Source organism: Xenopus tropicalis, chromosome 8 (assembly GCF_000004195.4).
Source record: "Xenopus tropicalis strain Nigerian chromosome 8, UCB_Xtro_10.0, whole genome shotgun sequence".
NCBI classification, from domain to species: domain Eukaryota; kingdom Metazoa; phylum Chordata; class Amphibia; order Anura; family Pipidae; genus Xenopus; species Xenopus tropicalis.
This window is the reverse complement of record NC_030684.2, coordinates 105644532-105664359: the sequence shown is the minus strand read 5'-3', so window position 1 is coordinate 105664359 and position 19828 is coordinate 105644532. Positions and strand designations below refer to the sequence as shown.

The following is a 19828-nucleotide window of genomic DNA, read 5'->3' as shown; positions in this document are numbered from 1 at the left end:
TCCAAAGTGGTGGACACTGTTTTCTCCACTGCTGTCAACCATCTAGCTGGGTAGGCATCAGATGTGGGCAAGGTGACTGGGAAACCAGAAAAGACATAACTGTATAACTGAGCGCTTTGTCAGCATCAACCAACAGATTCTGAATAAAATGCTAAACTGCGTGTGTGCCATTTTATCGAATGATTTACATAAGGTTTGCATAACCTGAAAGTGTTCCCACAATTCAGGGAAAATGGCTCAAAATGGAAGACTGCAAACACAAAGATCTACAATTTCTATTACCTAGTTAACATGGCCTCATGTTCTGCAGTTGCTTAGTGTTTGTATAGTAATGCAAAATATTAAATGGTGTTCTGATTTTGTGTTGCAGAATCCCATCATTTGGAGAGTTAAATGTTTTCACACTGCTGAATCTAGCAGGATCTGAGGAACAGTACATACCTCCGCCCCTTTCTGGGAACCTGCTACTTTTAAAGTTATTTCTGTCCTCTCACTTACTGCCGAGGAGAAATCTCCAAGGTTTACATGTGTGTTGATTACCATGAATCTGCAGCCTCAGCAGAAGGCTTCAAATAAGAGAACAGGAAAGAGAATTACGTTCTTCAACGAGCAGGCCCCTCCGGTTGCAAGTAAACTGCCTCAGGTGAAAGAGCAGCAGTTTTATGGGACCGCAGTTAGGCCGCCAGTTCCTCAGGCTACAGATTTTTCCAAGGTGGACGGCCTCGCTTCTGCTCCTTCTAGCAATATGCTTAACACAGTTATGTATACCCAGGAAAGGCCTGATGCTATGAGAGCGAATCAGCAGCAAGTTCCTGGTAAATGGAATGTATCTGAAAGAACTGACCCTACCTGGCAAGCTCAGCCTGCTTCTATGTGGCCGAGAAACCCAGGCGGATATGGTGTCACCATGGTTTCTTCTTATTACAACCATCATGAGCCACAAAAGAGGAGCCAGGACAAAGCAGTGGGAGTGTCTCAGTCAGATATGTATGGGGATGCTTTGCAACAGATGATGTCTCAGAAAGCCCAATTGGAGCAACATACGCTTGCGCAACAGCAGGCTCATTTAAACTCTGTTTTACAGGCTCAGCAGCAGCAGCAGCAGCAAATACAGCAACGGCAAACACAGCAATTGTCTTTGCAGCCTTTTCAAATGGCATTTGGACACCAAGGCCAGAAACAAGCTCTTTCTGAACTGTTCCATGTGTTTCCTAATGCCTCCTCTAATGCTGCTTTTGCCTCCCAGCAGAAACAGCAGACAGCTCTACCTCAGATGCAACTGTTTGAGAACTTTTATCCAACCCAGCAACAGCAGGCAACCTATGGCATTCAGCCAGCTGTCCCTATGGGCCAGCCTCATGGGGTGGCACAGCAGAAGATGCACGTGATAAGCCAGACTCAGCTTGCTCCTGCATCACAGGAATACACAAATGTTGTTGCAGAGCACAACCAGCAGACCGTGCTGCCCAAGGCTCAGATTCCTTTACCAAGGAGGTCACGCAGACTTTCTAAAGAAGGCCTCCCACCATTAGCCCCTTTGGGGATCGCTCAGCCTCAAGTAACGAATCAGTACATACAAAATCCTTATGAGCATGCAGTACAACATCAAGTAGAGGCACATGAGCCTTACAAGAGGGGATACCAGCAAATGCCAAGGGATACCCAAATAATAACTCAGGACAAAATCTGTGGTCATCTCCCTGAACTAGATAAGGCGCCTCTGCCTCAGAATGGTAGAGCAGGGGAAATGCAGCCTCTAATTGATCAAAGTGGGCCAGAAAAAAATGACCCTCTTGCTGGAGGTACTGGCGGCGTGATCCAGACTATAAGACGGCGACGCCGTATATCCCAGGAAGCCAATTTGTTTACTCTGGCCCAGAAGGCATCTGAACTGCCATCTCTTCAAAACACTAAGGTAAGGCAAATATCAGTTGCATGTCAGTCTTTATGATTTGTTGATGCATTTTATTTTTTTTGAGAAGCTCAGAAAACACAAGGTCTGAGGAATATGAGTAACAAGTGCAGAGTAGCCTATGCTCTACAGTTGTCATTCAGTCATGTCCACCATACCATTTATTTTGAATCTTAGACATAATATTTTTTTAAAAGCTGTGACTTAAACAATGTGAATAAGTGTTTGGAGAATAACACTGAATGATACTGCACATTCTAAATGAATTAACTTAATTCAATATATATATAACATGTATACTGCACTATTAGTTGTGACAAAAGTTACTTACAAATGCTGACATTGGTTGTTTGCATGTATATTAACCCCCCCTGAGTAGAACTAACTTTTGTTGCAATTACAGCTGTTAGTGTTTGGTGTTTCTTTAGCTTTTGAGTACTGCAATCTTTGCCTATTGTTTTTAGCCCAATTGCTCTGGCTCTATCAGGCTGGACAGAGACCATTAGTGAACAGAATTTTTGGCACAGATTTTTCATTTGGTGAGGACCATATATGGGATAAGTGCTGCCAACTTGGCCGCTTCAGAGAGAAAGTATTTGGGCGCGGATCGCTTTGTCTCATTAATAGTAGGATCAGCCCAGTTTGATCAGCAAAGATTCACTCCTTTTCCAAGTGTACTAAATGAGTTGATCTCTAGTGATTCTCTAATGTATGTCTAGTTTATGACATTCATGTTCCTAGTTTAAACCACCACAGTGTAGCTTTGGCTTTGTGTTTGGGGGTCATTGTCCTGCTGGAAGTTAAACTTCTGGCCCAGGATTAGGCCTTTTGAAGACTGAAACTTTTTATTCCTGTATTTAGCTATATGCATCTTGCCCGTGGTAACAGTCCCTGCTACTGCATCCCCACAGCATGATGCTACAGCTGACCAAATAGATTTTAAGATTGTGTCCATTTTGTTGGACATAAGTGGACTTTAATTGGTTAGAAGGCATTTAGTTGCACCAGAGTTTATTTAGGAGTTTCACAAGGAGTTTGCCAAGGTTGCACAAACAAGCAGATTTGGGCCCGGTTAGACCCATGTGCACAGCCAAATCTGGCTTATCCAGTCGTTGGCCTAGGGGCCAACAAATCGAATCATGCTCTAAAGTTTACCGAGGCCTGTCAGACGAGGACTGCAACAATGCATTGATGTACTCTTCATCCAACGGGTTCAAAACCTGTCCAACTGATATCTTTATGGTTTACGCACAGATATTGGGCAGGCCAGCGGGATCCTTATACACAATAAGACCAGCTGTTATCAGCCTATGTATGGCCCCTTTTAGACTTATTTAGCTCATTAGGGGGACTATAGGAAGGGTTTTCCTATTTCCCCTTGCTTTTCCCCTTACCACAGAACCTGTGGCTTCTATAATTAGGTATAGGCCTGAAATAAGGGGGTCTAAGGTTGTGTGGTGGGATAGAGAGGTTTTTTCGACATGGAAATGGCATTTTGGTATATTCCTTGAACCCCAGTGGAGCACTAGATTTTAATATATTTACCTTGTTTAAAACTGAAGTGAAACAAATCAAACATTCTATCAATAGATAACATCCAACTGTAATGGTTTTTAAAGAAAGGAGATATAAGGGTATTATTGTTTCCACAGATAAAACAGGTAATCTCATACAAAACTTTGACCGTGTCATTAAAAAAAATAAAAAAAAAAACAAAAAAACTTGGATTAAGCTAACTCTCCCTTTAGTTGGCAAGGTACCGCTAGTCATAATCCTTTTTCTCTGCCGTTGTTATAAATCCTTGTCTGTGTCAAACAAATGGTTTTATAAGAGACAAATTGCTGCAGTCCCTATTATGGCCAAACAACAAACCAAGACTGATGAAGTCAGTCATCATGCAGGCTCCATGGTGCAGAGTAAGACTAGCCTTCCTAACTTCAAAAACTACTTCAGTACTTGGCAGGGCAGCTTGTGGATTTGCACTTCTGGTGGCACCCAGGCTTCCTTTGGAAACACAATTAAAGCCTATAGTATTGCAAACATATGGACACCAGTGGAACTATCAAATTGCACGCCATTTCAACCAAATACCAGACCATATAATATAGGAGACCTTAGGAATAACGGAACTAGTACATTTCCTACATAATAAGCTCAAACTCAAATTATTTTCTATTCAGATTTCACAGTCCACTCAGTAATACTGGAGGAACCATTGCTTGTAGTTTTGCTAACAGAAGCTTTGCCAACTGACCTTTAACCTCTACAGTAAAATAATAGATCCATGTTATCCAGATTGTTAGCTGTAGACAATGCAACAATACAATTCTGCATTAGAAACAAACTCTGGTTACATTTAATTGTGGGCTATAATAGAAATAGTGTTCTAAAATAAAAGATGTTAAGCACAGTGGCACACAATGCACAGTTGCCCGAGCGGGATTTTGTTAATTGTAGGCAAAAAAGTGCCCCAAAATAGCTTTGGTTTTACCTGTGATTCCTATGGTTCGCAAGTAAATGGTATTTTCATGTAACCCTTTGTACCACTGTCCTACACACCACACCTGTCCTGGCAAACGCATTAAGAACATCCTTGGACATTAAAGGGATAAACACAAGGCAGGCAGAATACAAAATAGGCTCATTGGCAACTGACGTAATCTTTATATTAACTGACTCAGACCTCTGTTCTTAGGGAGTTCCTGAATATCTCTGGCTACAGTCAATGACACAGAATTATAAGGATTACTCATAACCAGATCTCACTGAGCAAGGAAATGACTACAATTACATGTTAATTCAGATGTAAAGGAGAAACAATAGAGTACTTCTATGTAACCTAGGCCACAAACTATACACTGTTACACTCTGCTTAAACAGGGCTTGATTAAATGGAACAAATATTCTTTATCCTGACTGGGCCACATAAGTGGCAGTAAAAAGAATGTGTGGTAATACATATGTTATATTCACAACAGTACTAGCAGCAATACCTCTATTGCTACTGACAAAAATATAGGCAAGTAAAAAAACAAAACCTTTAAAACAAAAAATGCCTAAATCCTGTCATTGGAGGGATGAGAGAATCACACATCCACTGATACCTGGCTGCCACCGTAGATTCAGTATTTTACATGCATCTGAATTTTACCTTCACATGGCTGGCAATTGAGAACATCTGTTAGTGGTGGTGCAGATGCCACAGGGACGAAGGGAAACCTTCTCCTCCCAAAACATACACTTGTATAATGCACCTTGTATGTGCAGCTTCTGTTTTGCTCTCTACCGTGGCAACAGAACATCAATTTTGTGTGCTTAAGGTGGCCATGCACAATCAGGTTTTAGTCTTTTTCCAAGGTTAAAATGCAATGATCTAAAACTAACATTCAGATTGAAATTGTAGGATTAAAGGAGCGTGTTCTGACCATTAATAATTACCTGACAACAATCTGACATTGTAGGTCACCCAAGAATATTTCCAGATACAATACATGCACAGATTTTATGGTTATCTAAAATTTTCTTACCTGTCCAAACGACTAAACAACTGATCGGCATGCTAAAAAAATGTTGGGACGATAATTTGAAACCCGCACAGAGTCTGAAAAACATATAAAATGTAGTTTCATCTTAAGGCAAAATAGACAATTGCCACAGGCAGTTATCTAAACAACCAATAATAGCTTGGCCACGTCGCACAAAATCAGAGACAGGGCTAAATTTGTCCCTAAAAAATGACTTACCAGGCCTAGCTGCACTGGAACCTTGGATTAATATTGGCCTAAAAAAAATAAAATAAATAAATGGATGGATAGATGTTTGCAGAGGATACATGGAGGGATCTACGACCTGTGGCAAGATAAATATTTTTGAATACTGTTGGATAAATGGTGGCAAACAGGAGTCTAATTGCATTTTACACATCGTTGATAGAAACCTCACATACCAATAAGATGGTTACTTTCAATAAGTATTAACTTTTTGGAGTTACTGGCCATTAGCAAATGCCTGTTACTCTGTGTTCAGTTTCTTCTAAGGGTCATGACTAAAGCTCTTCAAAACTATAATTAGATGCAGGAGTGGAACACACTTCAGTGGAAAGCATGTGAACGGGATGAGTTCTCGCATGTCTTTGGCTGGAGTCCAGACAAAAAGAATAGCATGCAGGAGAAAGTATCCTTGCATTGGCGTGATTTATACTTGCAGCCTTTGCACAGCCCCTACTTTGACTTTCCTAACTTTGTGTATGGGTACCACTAGCAAATCTTTAAGTGCGGCAGCTCTCTTTCATTTAGGTGGGTCCATTCACCCCAATAAACTGTAGGGTGTGGTAAATTAAAAGAGCTTTCTTAGATGTTTCTAATGACTAAGGAATTTTATTATGGAAATATAAGTAGGCAATGCAGGGATCAGAATTGAGGGTAGACTCGGATTAGAATTTATTTTAATTATTTTTTTATGGCTTCTGCTGCTTTTTCAGAGGCTAAGCTTTGGTTTGTGAGAGACCTGGGAAGCCATAATATACTATAACTTTAAATGATAAATGTCTATGTGAAAAGCAATGCCACATCTGAAGGTGAAATGATGACCATGTTCTTTCCTGTACATGCCTTTGGCAGGCATACACTCAAATCGAGGGTGGCTGTTTGGAGGTCAATGCAAATCACATAGTGTTCTGTGGAAGGATAAGAACATTGGAGCCAAGGAGTGCAAGTGGCTAGACCAAAAGGATTTAAATGTTGTTTGAAAGTGTCGGCTCTAAATCTCATTTGTCGCTCTCTAAACTCCCTTTTTTGATGCACAGCTGGATGCAGATACATCGGGGGATAAGAAGAAGAGCCAGGAATCAAGAGTCAGTGTGGACTTTGCAGGACCTCCGACCAACAAGAGGAATAGAGGAGATGGTGACTTGAGACCTCTAGTAATGCCTGTCTCTGTACCGGTGAGGATGGAACCTGGGAAAGAAAAGGGAGAAGATGCAAAGATGGAAAAGACCGCAGGCTCTGAAAGAGACTCCTCAGCATCTATGCCATCTGTGATAGTGACACGGAATAGAGCTGGACAAACAAATCTAAGCGAAGCATCAGCACTGGTAAGGTATAATCCCTTCTACTGTAACACATTCAGGGTATAGAGCTGAATTTGGAAACATGCCGTAACATTTAAATCCAAGCATCACACTTGCGAGGCAACCTTGGGCTATTTTGTGATACATGTGTTTTCCTACATTAATCTACATTAATGTCGGTGGCAAGGAAACGTCAGACCTTTTGTCACCCACGTTGGAGGAGATTAAGACACCTGGACTGCTGTAGGTTGGACATATTGCCTATATACAGCTTTCCTAATTGGTATTTTATAACACAAATGGAATCCTCCCCCAGAACTTCTTTAATGCCAAAAGTGAGTTCTGTATAAACAAACCCCTCCTTTGCACAAGCTGCAGCAATTTTTGCACTTTGCATTAAAGGAACAGTAACACCAAAAAAATGAAAGTGTATAAAAGTAACTAAAATATAATGTACTGTTGCCCTGCACTGGTTAAATTGGTGTGTTTGCTACAGTAACACTACTATAATTTATATGATAAGCTGCTGTGTAGCCATGGGGGCAGCCATTCAAGCTGGAAAAAAGGAGAAAAGGCACAGGTTACATAGCAGATAACAGACAAGTTCTGTAGAATACAATAGTGTTTTATCTGTTATCTGCTATGTACCTGTGCCTTTTCTCCTTTGAATGGCTGCCTCCATGGCTACTCAGCAGCTTATTTATATAAATTATAGTAGACTTTCTGAAGTAAACACACAACTTTTACCAGTGCAGGGCAGCAGCACATTATATTTTAGTTACTTTTATACACTTTCATTTTTTGGTGTTACTGTTCCTTTAAGGAGCCAATATTATACAGAGCAGATATCTTTGGACTGGTAATTTTGTTTCATTACCTACCCTTCGTGCGTGTGTGTGTGTGTGTGTGTGTGTGTATGTGTATGCCTGGGTGCAGTCCCAAAACAAGGTATACGAATTCCGGAAAGAAGGTACCGCTCGCACAGGACTTAGAAATCCATTATAGAGATTTTATTAAGGAGACATGACGACTGACGTTTCGGCTGTAACACCAGCCTTTGTCAAAGTTACATACAGAACTGTGAATAGACCTTATATACAGTGTTTGGCGGGAAACCAACAGACAGTAACGTATATGTGAAGGACACCCCCCACATCAAGACGTGATGACATCAAACCACCCTGTGTAAATAAACCCACCCATCCCTACACACGAATAAGTGGACATTCCAAATAAAGCACATCACACGGGAACATGGGCTGATTTAGTGAGTAGAGTAAGATATGCGAATAAACATACAGACTGATCAAACAGATAAAGGACAAACGGGAAAGGAAAAAACAGGGTGCTAAGGTGAATCTCCGAAAGTATATTAGTTTCTAAACATAACTTGGAGTTGTCGTGATTGCCAATATTCAATCACAGGGTTACTAGATGAGCTAGTTATTTTGTACAAGCTCATCTAGTATAGTTTATTTTGTACTAGCTCATCTAGTAACCCTGTGGTTTCCCGTCAAACACTGTATATAAGGTCTATTCACAGTTCTGTATGTAACTTTGACAAAGGCTGGTGTTACAGCCGAAACGTCAGTCGTCATGTCTCCTTAATAAAATCTCTATAATGGATTTCTAAGTCCTGTGCGAGCGGTACCTTCTTTCCGGAATTTATGTATGTATGTATGTATGTATGTATGTATGTGTGTATGTGTGTCTCTATAATATAATAATAGTTTTGCCACTTTTTTTTTTTTTTTTTTTTAAAGAAAAATGAAGCTTCTCCATTATCCGAAGGGGAAACCCTGTCCAGAAAACCAAAGCAGCGACCTAGACCTGAACCTCTGTTTATTCCTCCTAAACCTGGCACCTTTATTGTCCCTGTCCTATATTCCAACATTACCCCATACCAAAGCCACCTTAGATCACCTGTACGGGTTCCTGATCACCCGTGTGACAGAAACTTTGAACTGCCACCTTACACCCCCCCACCCATACTCAGTCCTGTACGTGAGGGCTCAGGACTGTACTTCAATGCTATCATATCGGCCAGCACCCAAGGAATGCCTCCACCAGTCACACCCAAGAGCAGCACACGGACTCTGCTGAGATCGAGTAAGTGTTTTCACTCCATTCGGTGTACATGGTGCAGGAAGGGAACAGTGGGACAAGAAAGAACATTGGGGAACAATTATTAGCACCTGAATTTGGAATTTTTCTGTTCTCAAACTGTGGTTAATATTTTGTACCCAGATTGCTGAAATATTAATTGGGCCACATTCTTACGACCATTACTAAAAACCCTGCTTCACTCACTGTAGCCATCATTTTTTTTAATTTTATTTTAAATACATTACATGTCCTTTTTACACTTAGCAAATGGTAGCTCATCTCCTCAATATCTCTCTTGATGAAACTCTCCTACATAGAGCTATAGAAAGAATACGGTCCATGTATGGTTCATGCAGTTATCTGGTTGCTTCAAATAATTTTAGCAACTAGGGAGTGGTTTGAATGAGAGGTGTATGAATAGAAGAGGGCCTGAATAGAAAAATAATGAATACAAAGTAACAATAACAGTAAAGTTGTACCTTCAGAGAGCAATAGTTTTTCAGCTGCTGGGGTAAGTGACCCCCATTGAAAGTTGGAAGGAGTCGCTAGTCAAAAAAAATGAAGACCAGTTGAAAAGTTGCTTAGAATTGGCCATTTTATACTACTACTTACTACGTGTTAGTATTTTTGTATTGCAATGTGTAACAGGTGTACCATCTTTTTCCAGCAGATAGTGTGGATGACATGCCGCCTTTGCTCACAGCGATGGGAGAAGCCACCCCAGTTAGCATAGAGCCGTAAGTCTGTTGTAGCAACTGCTTTGACTTTACACTATTATTTTATATAAGTATTCTGAGAGCTGGAACTTTTCTTCAGCTTCAGGTCAAGCAGCCCCACTGTCCCCTGCATGCTAAAGGGATACTTTCCGTAACAGTCAGTGTGCTGATTAATAAATACCATGTTAAAAACACCAACATTAAAACCATTTGATGATCACAAGTTTATTCAGAAAATCAAGTAACAAAACAAACACTTTCATCTTAATAGTCCTCTTTTATTTGTTGACCTGTGGAAAAGGAGCCTCTGATGTTAGATGACAATTGCCATGCACCAGCAGTGGTTTAATTGGGAATGTAACATGCAGTGGCATTAATGGCATAACTAGATGTTACTAGGCGCTGGGCCCACAGGGGCTGCTTCCTCTGTAGTTACGCCTCTGAACAAATGTAAAAAGAAAAGTGCAGACTTTACATCTATTTACAAAGCTATTTTGACTAGGCTGTGTTTTCTGCAATTTCACTTGGTCTGATATTAAAGCTATCACACATCCTACATTATACTGCTAAGTAAAGGCAACTCCTGCCCACAATATTATATGCTGTCTGTTGTACCGATATGAAATGTGGTTCAGTTTGAACCCTCTGCTAGGTTAAATTTGTCATATGTAGGCAGCCTTGCAGAGGGCTAGGCATGGAAGCATCTTATCAGTTTACAAGGGCCTGAAATGTATTCTTGTTTTGATGTTATTTCAGGCGTATTAATATTGGCTCACGGTTCCAAGCAGAAATTCCAGATCTTAGACACCGAAGTTCAGCCACACATGACGAACAGAAAGCAAATCTAGTGTGGCAACCATGGGACGAATCTGGCAACAACCAAGGGAAAGGTGAGCAGAGGACACAGCGACTAGAAAACTAAAACAGATTCTATTTAGTGACAACTTCATTCCATTTCTGTTTTCCTTATTTTTAACATAGTATGTTCTGTAATCTACAGACAGGACAGGATGGACTTTGTGTAACATGGAAACTTGTATTATGTCCAGGTTGCAAGGCCTACCAACCCAGTGCTAAGTTCTATTACGCAGCAAGTGCTGTGGGAAGTTGTCATATCCCAACCACATAAGGAATATGTTGGATAAATACAGCATCCTTTTAATTAGTGACCTGTAAGGAAAGGACCGGTAGACTGACTGTCAGTGTTAGGATAAGTTGTCACAATGTCGGTTTAGTTATTGAAACATGCTTTTTATAAAGGGATGTGTAACTTGCTGGCACAGTTTAAATAAATACTAAATGCGATTAATGCTTGCTTTTTGTGCAATAGTGGAAGAGCTACTTACAGCAGCTTGTTCCAGTATCCTGCCAGGAGGAGGCACCAATCAAGAGCTGGCACTTCATTATCTTCACGAGACCAAGGGAAATGTTCTGGTGAGTGGCCAAGGTTTTCTACAAACAATGCTGAATTGAGTTTGAATACATTTGTGTTATTATATTGTTTGGCTGTAAAAATTGCTCATAAACCAATCTGTACCATGCAGTCTCATAGCCCTCCCATCTGATTTACTTCAGAAAGAGACACAGTATTTTCTAGCCTTTCTATCCACATAGGAAAAAGACGCATTATTAGAATTTAACTATTTATAAATGAAATAGAAAGAACACAGTGGTACTGGCACACCACGTAAGTATTATTATTTTTAAAGGCAACCTAAGCGCTGGCAATTTTTCTCTTACACCACGTAAGTATAAAATAAATCTTTATTTAATCTGATTAAAAACCACAATTTAAAAAAGAAAGAAAAAAAAAAAGTAAATGAATGATAAAAAATCAAGAGTTAAAATGACAGGCAATCTTAGTACCTATGAGTTTTAAACAGGGTCACAAACAGACCAACTTAATGTTCTATTGCCGGCTGCTATTTCTTAATGTGGTATCTGGGCTAGCAAAGTGTAAAAGAACCACCATCAAAGAACTGCCTACAAAAACGTCACATTGATTCTAAATGTAACAATCAAGCTCGTATCTTGTACAAGTAGAATCAATGTGACATTTTTGTAGGCAGTTCTTTGATGGTGGTTCTTTTGAATTGTTACTCTCCGGAATTTGTTACACTTTGCTAGCCCAGCTACCACATTAAGAAATACCAGCCGTCAATAGAACATTAAAGGAGATGTCAATGCTGACTTTAATCAGGTCTAATGCCAAGGGCGCCTTACCCCCACCTCACCAGCATAAATATCGCTCCCTCAACCTCTTCCTACAACCTGCACCGCCACATTAGTTTTTTCGCCGTTTCGCTTGTCACCCGGCGGCCATTTTGCCGGGTGGCGTCATCGAGCACTCGGTATATGTCCCAAATGCGCACGTGCGCATAGCCCCTCCTACCTGACCTGCCTTTTTTTTTTTTAACAAGCTTTATTAAAAAACGCCAATGAACATGTACACTCATTAAAACAGATTGGAACTTACGAACTACAACCACCGATATCACCCAACAACCCGGATCAGAGACATTGTAACCCATGTCACCGATACTGTTACTATGTAATGTGTAAATGTAAAACTGATAAATAAAAAGATTATAAAAAAAAAAAAAAAAAAAACAGATTGGAACTGGGCATGTGTGGTGTGCCAGTACCATTGTGTTCTTTTTATTTCATTTATAATTGTATCATTCACATATTGTGCACCCATTACTCTTGTGCGAGGTTTTCCTTATTCTCTATATCTTTTTCCTATTTAGGCTGCTCTGGGCCAGCTGCTTCTGAAAAAACCCAACCGAAGTAGAAATCATCCTCTTTGTAATTATCATTACTCAGGTAATAACTCCTTTAGTGTCTGGGTCACTGCATTCTGCTGATCGAGGAGTTGTACTTCTGCATCAGCTTGGGTGTCCAAAGTTGCCTATCCGTAAGCTAGTGGATGGGTGGGTGTCTAAGGTTACTTAACATAGTTGCCATATGAAATACTGAGCCAGTCCTATCCCCCATACAACTTGTGCTTTCACTGACCGTTAAGCACCTTATTCTTTCTAGTGCTGTATCCACGCAAAGGCATGTTTTTTTCGCTGTTCATTTGTTCTTTAGTAACCATATAATTGTTATCTATGCAGGATCAGATAGATGGTCTGTTGAAGAGAAAAGGCTTTTTAACAAAGGAATGGCAATTTACAAAAAAGACTTTCTGCTGGTACAGAAACTGGTATGTTTCGGGCTCACATTTTGTTCATAATTACCAATAGAAGCTTGAATTCCATTGATTTAAAGGCTATCATGCAAAAATTGATTCCCTTACTGGAAGTTTAATAGATGAATTGAAATCATTGTATTTTATGAAAAAACACTCTCCCCGTGAGCACTACACCGCCTGTGAGAGGGAGCTCTTGCCATGGACGGCCACAGTGGGGCAAACTCATGTGTACTGTGCAAGTGCCCCAGCTTGCTAATTTTGCGCATGTGTATGATGTAAGATTGGCTGGCACATCCCTCATTCATGTGTCCCATGCATGTGCATAATGACTGAGCTGGGGTACTGACTCATTTTGAGCATACAAGGACCCCAACATGGCCACCCTTGCCAGTAGCTCCTTCCCAGAACAGGAGGCATAGAGCTTGCAATAGAAGTTTTCTTCATAGTATTATTGTTCTCCCAGACTACAAGCCCTATTATCCCACACCTCCCATGGGGGAAATAATTTTTGCATGATATGTGCTCTACATAAAGCACAAACTAGTTGAACATTCTGTATTCAATTCTTGGCTCTTGCAGATAAAGACAAAGACTGTGGCTCAGTGCGTTGAGTTCTACTATACCTACAAAAAGCAGGTGAAAATTGGCCGCAATGGAATGTTGATCTTTGGAGATGCTGAGCCTGTAGCAGACGAGAAAAACCCAAGGGAAGATTCTGAGATTAATATAAAGGTACACCATTAATTCATCAATTCAAAATATACAAAATATGTTGGCATTTTAACATATAGTATAAAGTAACAGATTCCCAAAAGACACACGTCCATCTAGCTTCATTCTTTTTGTCTAAAAAGAAACCTGGCTAACTGCTAGGTGATCCAGAGGAAGGTAAACTAATTTTATTTTCTCCATATGAAATATGAAGATCTAAAAATTAAAATTTTCCCTTTTTCGGGGACCCCCACCCCCAAAACAGACCGTTTTCAGGGGTGAGAACCCTGGCAAAGGAAGGTTTGTCTCCTAAAACATGGAATTGTCTGCTCATTATTTGTTATATGTGTGATACTTAGGTCCCCAACTCATTTGGTCTTTCAGGCACTTGCACTAGTTAGTATGCTTAATAATTGCCAAAGTGCTTTCTTTAATCAAATATTTAAGTGCTTTATTTCACATCATTTTCACTATGAAATAAAGAACTTGTATATTTGATTCAAGAATGGATGCATGTTAGGATGATTCTGCTTGAATAGAAAATACCAGCCTCTGTCAAAAAAAGTTATTGTCAAATATTTTCTGTCCAAAAGAGCTCTCATCGAATACCACCTGTTATCCCTCCCAGAAGAGAGTTGCTAGTAGAGAGAACAGCAGAAGAATTAACTGCAGATAAGGGGTTGGAGGAGACCAAGATACAAGTGAATTGTAATGAGTTGGAGGAGGAAGAGAAGATGCCCCCAACAACTAAGGTCACCCAAACGCTTGAAGCCAGTGAAACGGTAAGACTTTTAGCTAAATAACTCTTTGGTTATAATTCGAATCTGTCTGTCTAAAAGGACTCATCAGCAGCTGAAATAAGTAAAATAAGCCCATGTACGTCCAACTTTAGACTTAAAAATATAAAATTCTTTACCTATATAGATTTAAAGGATGCCTATCAGCACATATCCACACACTATAACCAATATGGTATAAATAGACAAAGCACTTGGGGGTTTTCTTAAAGGGAAGATATATTCTGTTCTTGTCTGTCCAAAAAGCTCAGGAGGCTTTTGCTTGGCTGCAGTATGGGTAGAATCAGGCTCTGCAGAACTTTTGCTTTCTCTGTAGAAACCTACACAAGCTTTTCATACCATTTGGAGTTTTTTGTAAAGTAAATGGAAAAAACTGCAGTACTGCAAGCTATCTGATAGAGGGCAGCATTGACAAATCACAGGCAAAATAATATTTGTAGAACAACACAGGGCCAGTGGCTGCTTTTTGTTTGCATTATTCTCATCTGATATTTATATAGCTCAGACACATTTATGCTGTGCTGTTACAGTTTATACATCTTTCACATCAGTCCCTGTCCCAATGAACCTTAGCGTGTAAGCATCCAATCTCATTTATACACAGTAGGGTCAATCAGAAATTGGTTAACCTGCCTGTAGGGTGTAAAGCCATGCAGACATGGGGAGATCATACAGACAACTTGCAGGTAGTGGCCAAATGCAGGACCCCAGCTCTGCAAGGCAGATGTGCTTTCTGTAAAGGGCTAGGTCACCTTTAAATTAATTTTAGCATCCTGTAGATGTAATGATCGTCTGTGATTATCTGCAGTTGGTCTTCATTTTTTATTTGTGATTTTTGTTAAGCACTCTCCAGTTTGGAATTTCAGCAGCTATCTGATTTACCTTAGCAGCCAGACAGTGGTTTGAGAGACTGGAATAAGAATAGGAGAGGGCCTAATAGGAAGATACTTTATCAAAAGTAATAATTTTAATAAACTGATATTTAAAGCTTTTTCTGTAGCAAGATCAATAGAATAGGATATTTTTTTTTACCATAAAAAGTTAATAGAAATGTGGACTCCCGCTTTAAAAACAAAGAATATAGATAGTAAGAAAGCTGCAAATTTTACATTACTACCAATCAGATGGCTTGCATCCATGAAAGGATGGGAGCACATTCCTATTCCACCTTTCCCTTAGTAGGTTGGAGTGCTGTTTGCTAGATCATGAGAATTGCAGCCCAGTGAGAGTGGCAGAATGACTCCTGCAGTACTAGTGATAGTGGCACATTCCTATGAATTATAGTCTGTATCGCTGTAACCTGTACCTATGGAAACCACTGGGTGTGCAATCTATGTATGGTTTTCCTGAACAATCCTGCAATGTAGTAAATAATTTCTTATTGATGTTTAGCACCTTGATCCCTGACCTGTCATCTGCAATTTTACTCTAGGTAAACGATACTCTAATCCTGAGAAACCAGGAGTCAAACACAAGGGTGGCAGATCACTCTTCCAAAGCAAGAGGAAGGCGACCAAGAAATAAGTTTTCACCAGAATGCACCAAAAAACCGGAGGTCCAAAACAAGCCCCCGGAGCAGGAAGGCACTTTCCCTTGCAAAAAATGTGGCAGGTGAGAATAAAGTGATTAATACTGTATTTTGTATTTATTTGGGGACAAAAACAGAGTTTCAAAATATAGTGAGTACATGTTGATGACAAAATCTAAGATCACCAAGACGTGGCCTAGTGATTAGTACCACTCATTGCCAAGCAGAAACACATTTTTTAATTTGCTTTAAATAAATGATGGACCCCCTATAGTCAAATATAAAGATATTATAGGTCACAGAGGGAATAAAAGCAATAGGCTGAAGGCAGAGTACTTTTTTTGCAGGTCATGGAACTTCAAGGTTACTTCTAATATCCTCATATTTTACAACAGGGGATATATCATTTGTTATCATACAAGTTTGAGTAAGTCGTGATTAAAATTGCACCACTGAACACTGATTATAAATGATGGCATCACTAATGATATCACCATTTGTAAGGATATGATATACCGGAAATGGTGTATTATGAAGTGATAGTTATAAATGATACATGTAGAAGATATTTATAAGATTGCTGTCAGAGGAAGGCCGGTGACCTGGCTGTGGCCTTCAGTGCAGAGTGTGAGAATGGCAACTTAATAGTTGAACCCAAACAAGCCAAGTCATTTATCTGCTATTTGGTTATTTAAAAACACCCCCACTGTCCCTAACCCCAGCATTTAATGTCATTTTTTTCCCCTTTAAAAATTACACATTTGCTTCACAATTCCTTTTCTGTTTCTACAAAAAACATAGCGTGCAGACATTGCTTTTTTTCTCCTTTTTTGTTACTGATTCTCTGAAATGTGCTTTTTACCATGGATCATTTTTCTGGTCTTAACAGGGTATTCTTCAAAGTGAAAAGCCGCAGTGCCCATATGAAGAGCCATGCGGAGCAAGAGAAAAAAGCTGCAGCACAGAGGCAAAACGAGGCGGCGGCGGCGGCAGCAGCAGCGGCGGCAGCTGCCGCCCAGGCTGCCCTGCAAGCAAGAGCACGGTATAAAGAGAGCAGTGAGAGCGAGAGCAGTAGCAGTGACAGTAGCAGCAGCGAGAGCTGTGACAGTTCGGATGATGGAGAAATCTAAGGAGTTGTGGATGTGAGCAGGTGCTCCCCCAGAGGCTGGATCCTCTTTCTACTCTTCTTCATTATTTCCCATAATCTTTAAAGCAGCAGCAGCAGAGCCTTGGCGTTGGCTCAGCACAATGAGCTACTGTGTCTGCACAGATCAAACATCCAGCCATGTGTAAGAAAGCCTGGGACTTTTTTTATGCACAAGTATTTATTAAGGGAACACTCATAAGACCCACTGTGTATTTTGGAGTGTAGAGTACTGGTTTTTTTTTAGTCTATGCCTGTATAGTTTGCCACACCTTGAACAAAACCCAGCAACTCCCGTTTCGGTTTTTGGGCATGTTGTTTCTGTTCACTGAGGCTTTCTTGTACAAGAGCTTTCACTAAAAAACACAATTTACTGTTTTGTACTTGATCGCAGGTCTTTTTCTTAACCAAAACTCCAGTTATGTGTTGTCATTTAGACACAAACCCACCAAGCTGGCATTATGTCCCACCTTTCCCCTATGGCACTGCTGCTATTTGCACAGCGTGGCCGATGGCAAACAAGCTTTGTTTTGGTTTTCCTCTTCTGTAAATGCAACTGCAGTGGTCATAAATAGAGACTATGAAATTGTATATACAATATCTATTTTATGTTTTGTATAAAGAATTATATATATAAATATATAAATTTTTTTTTTTTTTATATTATTCTTGGGAGACAATCTGTGAGAAAAGGGTTTGGTCTGAGTGACCAAACTCCCTGTCTTCTTCACCACCAGAGGCTCCAGGGCTTTCTAACCATTGCAGTGCAATGTGTTGGTGTGACCTCTGGAAGCCGGTGGCTATTGATAACTGGTAATCGATAACTGCCTTACGTTCTTGATCTGCGTCACAGTCCGCTGAAAATTGCATTGTTAGGAACTGCGACAGCAGATGTTCAAAAATCAACAGTATTCTAACACTTTTCAGTTATAATTGGTAGCTTTGACAAGCAATACAGAAGGGATTCAGTATATATACCATAATAATCACTTGGAGGCTTCAACTCGCAGCAGTCCTTTCCATTACTGAACAGCTCATATGCGCTTGGGAGTTGCAACCAAACCCAATCAGAAATGAGGGCGGGTGCTGCAGAATGTTGGAGTCCACATCTGTATACTGTGTGCTGCTTAAATACATTTTGTTATATTTTGAATTATTTTTTTATGGCCACAATAAAAAAAAAAGTCTGTAATTATCACAATTTCTGAGTCGTTGTTGCAATGAACAGGATGCATAATAATTTGTAATAGAAAGCATACAATAAACAACTCAGCCTTTTATTCAACCACAGAAGGATCCTGTGGATGGACTGCACAAATGTGACAAACGTGTGTATTTATAAGTTTGTAGTTTGAACTTCGGCTTAGGGTTCCTATCACTCCCTTTTTTTCTCACCAGCAAGTATTATCCCATGTAAGTCTCCAGGTGTTGGTTTCGATCACAACCAGGGCAATGGGCCTGTGTCAGCAGATAATATCATTAGCTCCTTTTGTGCCATCATTGGGCCCCATGTGACACCGCCACTTTCATTCTACAGGAGTGTTGCTTCCCCTATGATAACAAAAAGGTACACTTGGAAGAAACAGAATCAAGCTTTGGGGCAGATATGGAGTGAAGGGAAAGCTGGGCAGCAGGCAGGCTGCAGTCTGTGACTATTGGTATTCTTTTGAGCATTTTAATGGTGACGGATGTGAGCAGAAATTGAATATGGGAGATATAAAGAGATTGGTGAACAATCAGTTTTTCAGCTTTCTGGTGTCACTACTGAAGCACCGAACATTTATGGTAAGAATACACACCAATATACCTATGTATTGTAATGAATCATCTGAATCATGCCCAGTTGGCATGGTGCAAATTGATTGCACACCAGATAATTTCCATCAGCTGCTTGACAGCTGATGGATTTGACAGAGGGGTAATAAGACTATTCGGCTGCCTGACGGCTACAGGAGAACAACACTGCTCCTCCTTCAAAAGAATCTCATCATTATTTCTATAGTGCAAGCAAGTAACCTGTGCCATTTTGGAGTTTTCATTAGAAAACTGGGGCAGAAATGCTGTACATTATGTTTTGGGCTCCTGTACCAGCCCAAGGCACCCACAGCCCTTTAGCGGGACAGATTTGTGCCCCCAAAGATTCCCCAGTAGCTCCCTATCTTCTTTTCTGCTGACTCACTGCATATGCTCTGTGCTGCTGTCACTTACTGATCTTAGGGACTGACTCACAATATACTGTATATATAGAGTATAAATGTCACTATATAAGGCTGATTAGTAATTAATTCAGATTCACATTATGTAGCAGCTTAGAAACCAGTGCACTTTGCATCAGAACTTACTAATCAGCCCTGTAGCCTCAGCTTCTGTGACAGATAAGCTTAATTTTCTTGATCATTTGTCAGAATCCCTAAGCACATCTTCTCATCGGCTGAATATGCACAGTGCCAAATGGCCTATGATGGCAATCTCCTGTGTGAGTGTGAATCCAGGTGTGTGAATCCAGGTGTGTAACTACTATGCACCAGACCCCAGGGCTGCAGGGTTTGCTGTATGCTAGTCCCCCTTCCTTGGCCACATTTACTCATTCAACGTGACCGACCATTGTCAGGTAACTTCATATTGTGCCACTGCGTGAATCATTAAAATT

The 19828-nt window shown here is 40.2% G+C and overlaps 1 protein-coding gene across 3 annotated transcripts in view; it reads left to right on the top strand.

The window, feature by feature from the left end:
* The window catches only part of mideas (mitotic deacetylase associated SANT domain protein), a 55161-nt gene extending 36782 nt beyond the window's left edge, over positions 1-18379 (top strand). For 2 of the 3 annotated variants that reach the window (XM_012969221.3, XM_004917232.4), the window contains exons 2-13: positions 371-1915; positions 6717-7004; positions 8744-9089; positions 9754-9823; positions 10559-10692; positions 11133-11236; positions 12553-12628; positions 12922-13010; positions 13578-13730; positions 14303-14491; positions 15939-16117; positions 16924-18379. In XM_012969221.3, the coding sequence (XP_012824675.2) occupies positions 542-1915; positions 6717-7004; positions 8744-9089; positions 9754-9823; positions 10559-10692; positions 11133-11236; positions 12553-12628; positions 12922-13010; positions 13578-13730; positions 14303-14491; positions 15939-16117; positions 16924-17164 (3243 nt within the window). In that variant the 5' untranslated portion in view covers positions 371-541 and the 3' untranslated portion in view covers positions 17165-18379. The remainder of the gene's footprint in view (positions 1-370; positions 1916-6716; positions 7005-8743; positions 9090-9753; positions 9824-10558; positions 10693-11132; positions 11237-12552; positions 12629-12921; positions 13011-13577; positions 13731-14302; positions 14492-15938; positions 16118-16923) is intronic. The other variant, XM_002933719.5, reaches the window with a different exon arrangement.
* Positions 18380-19828: the final 1449 nt, after the last annotated feature.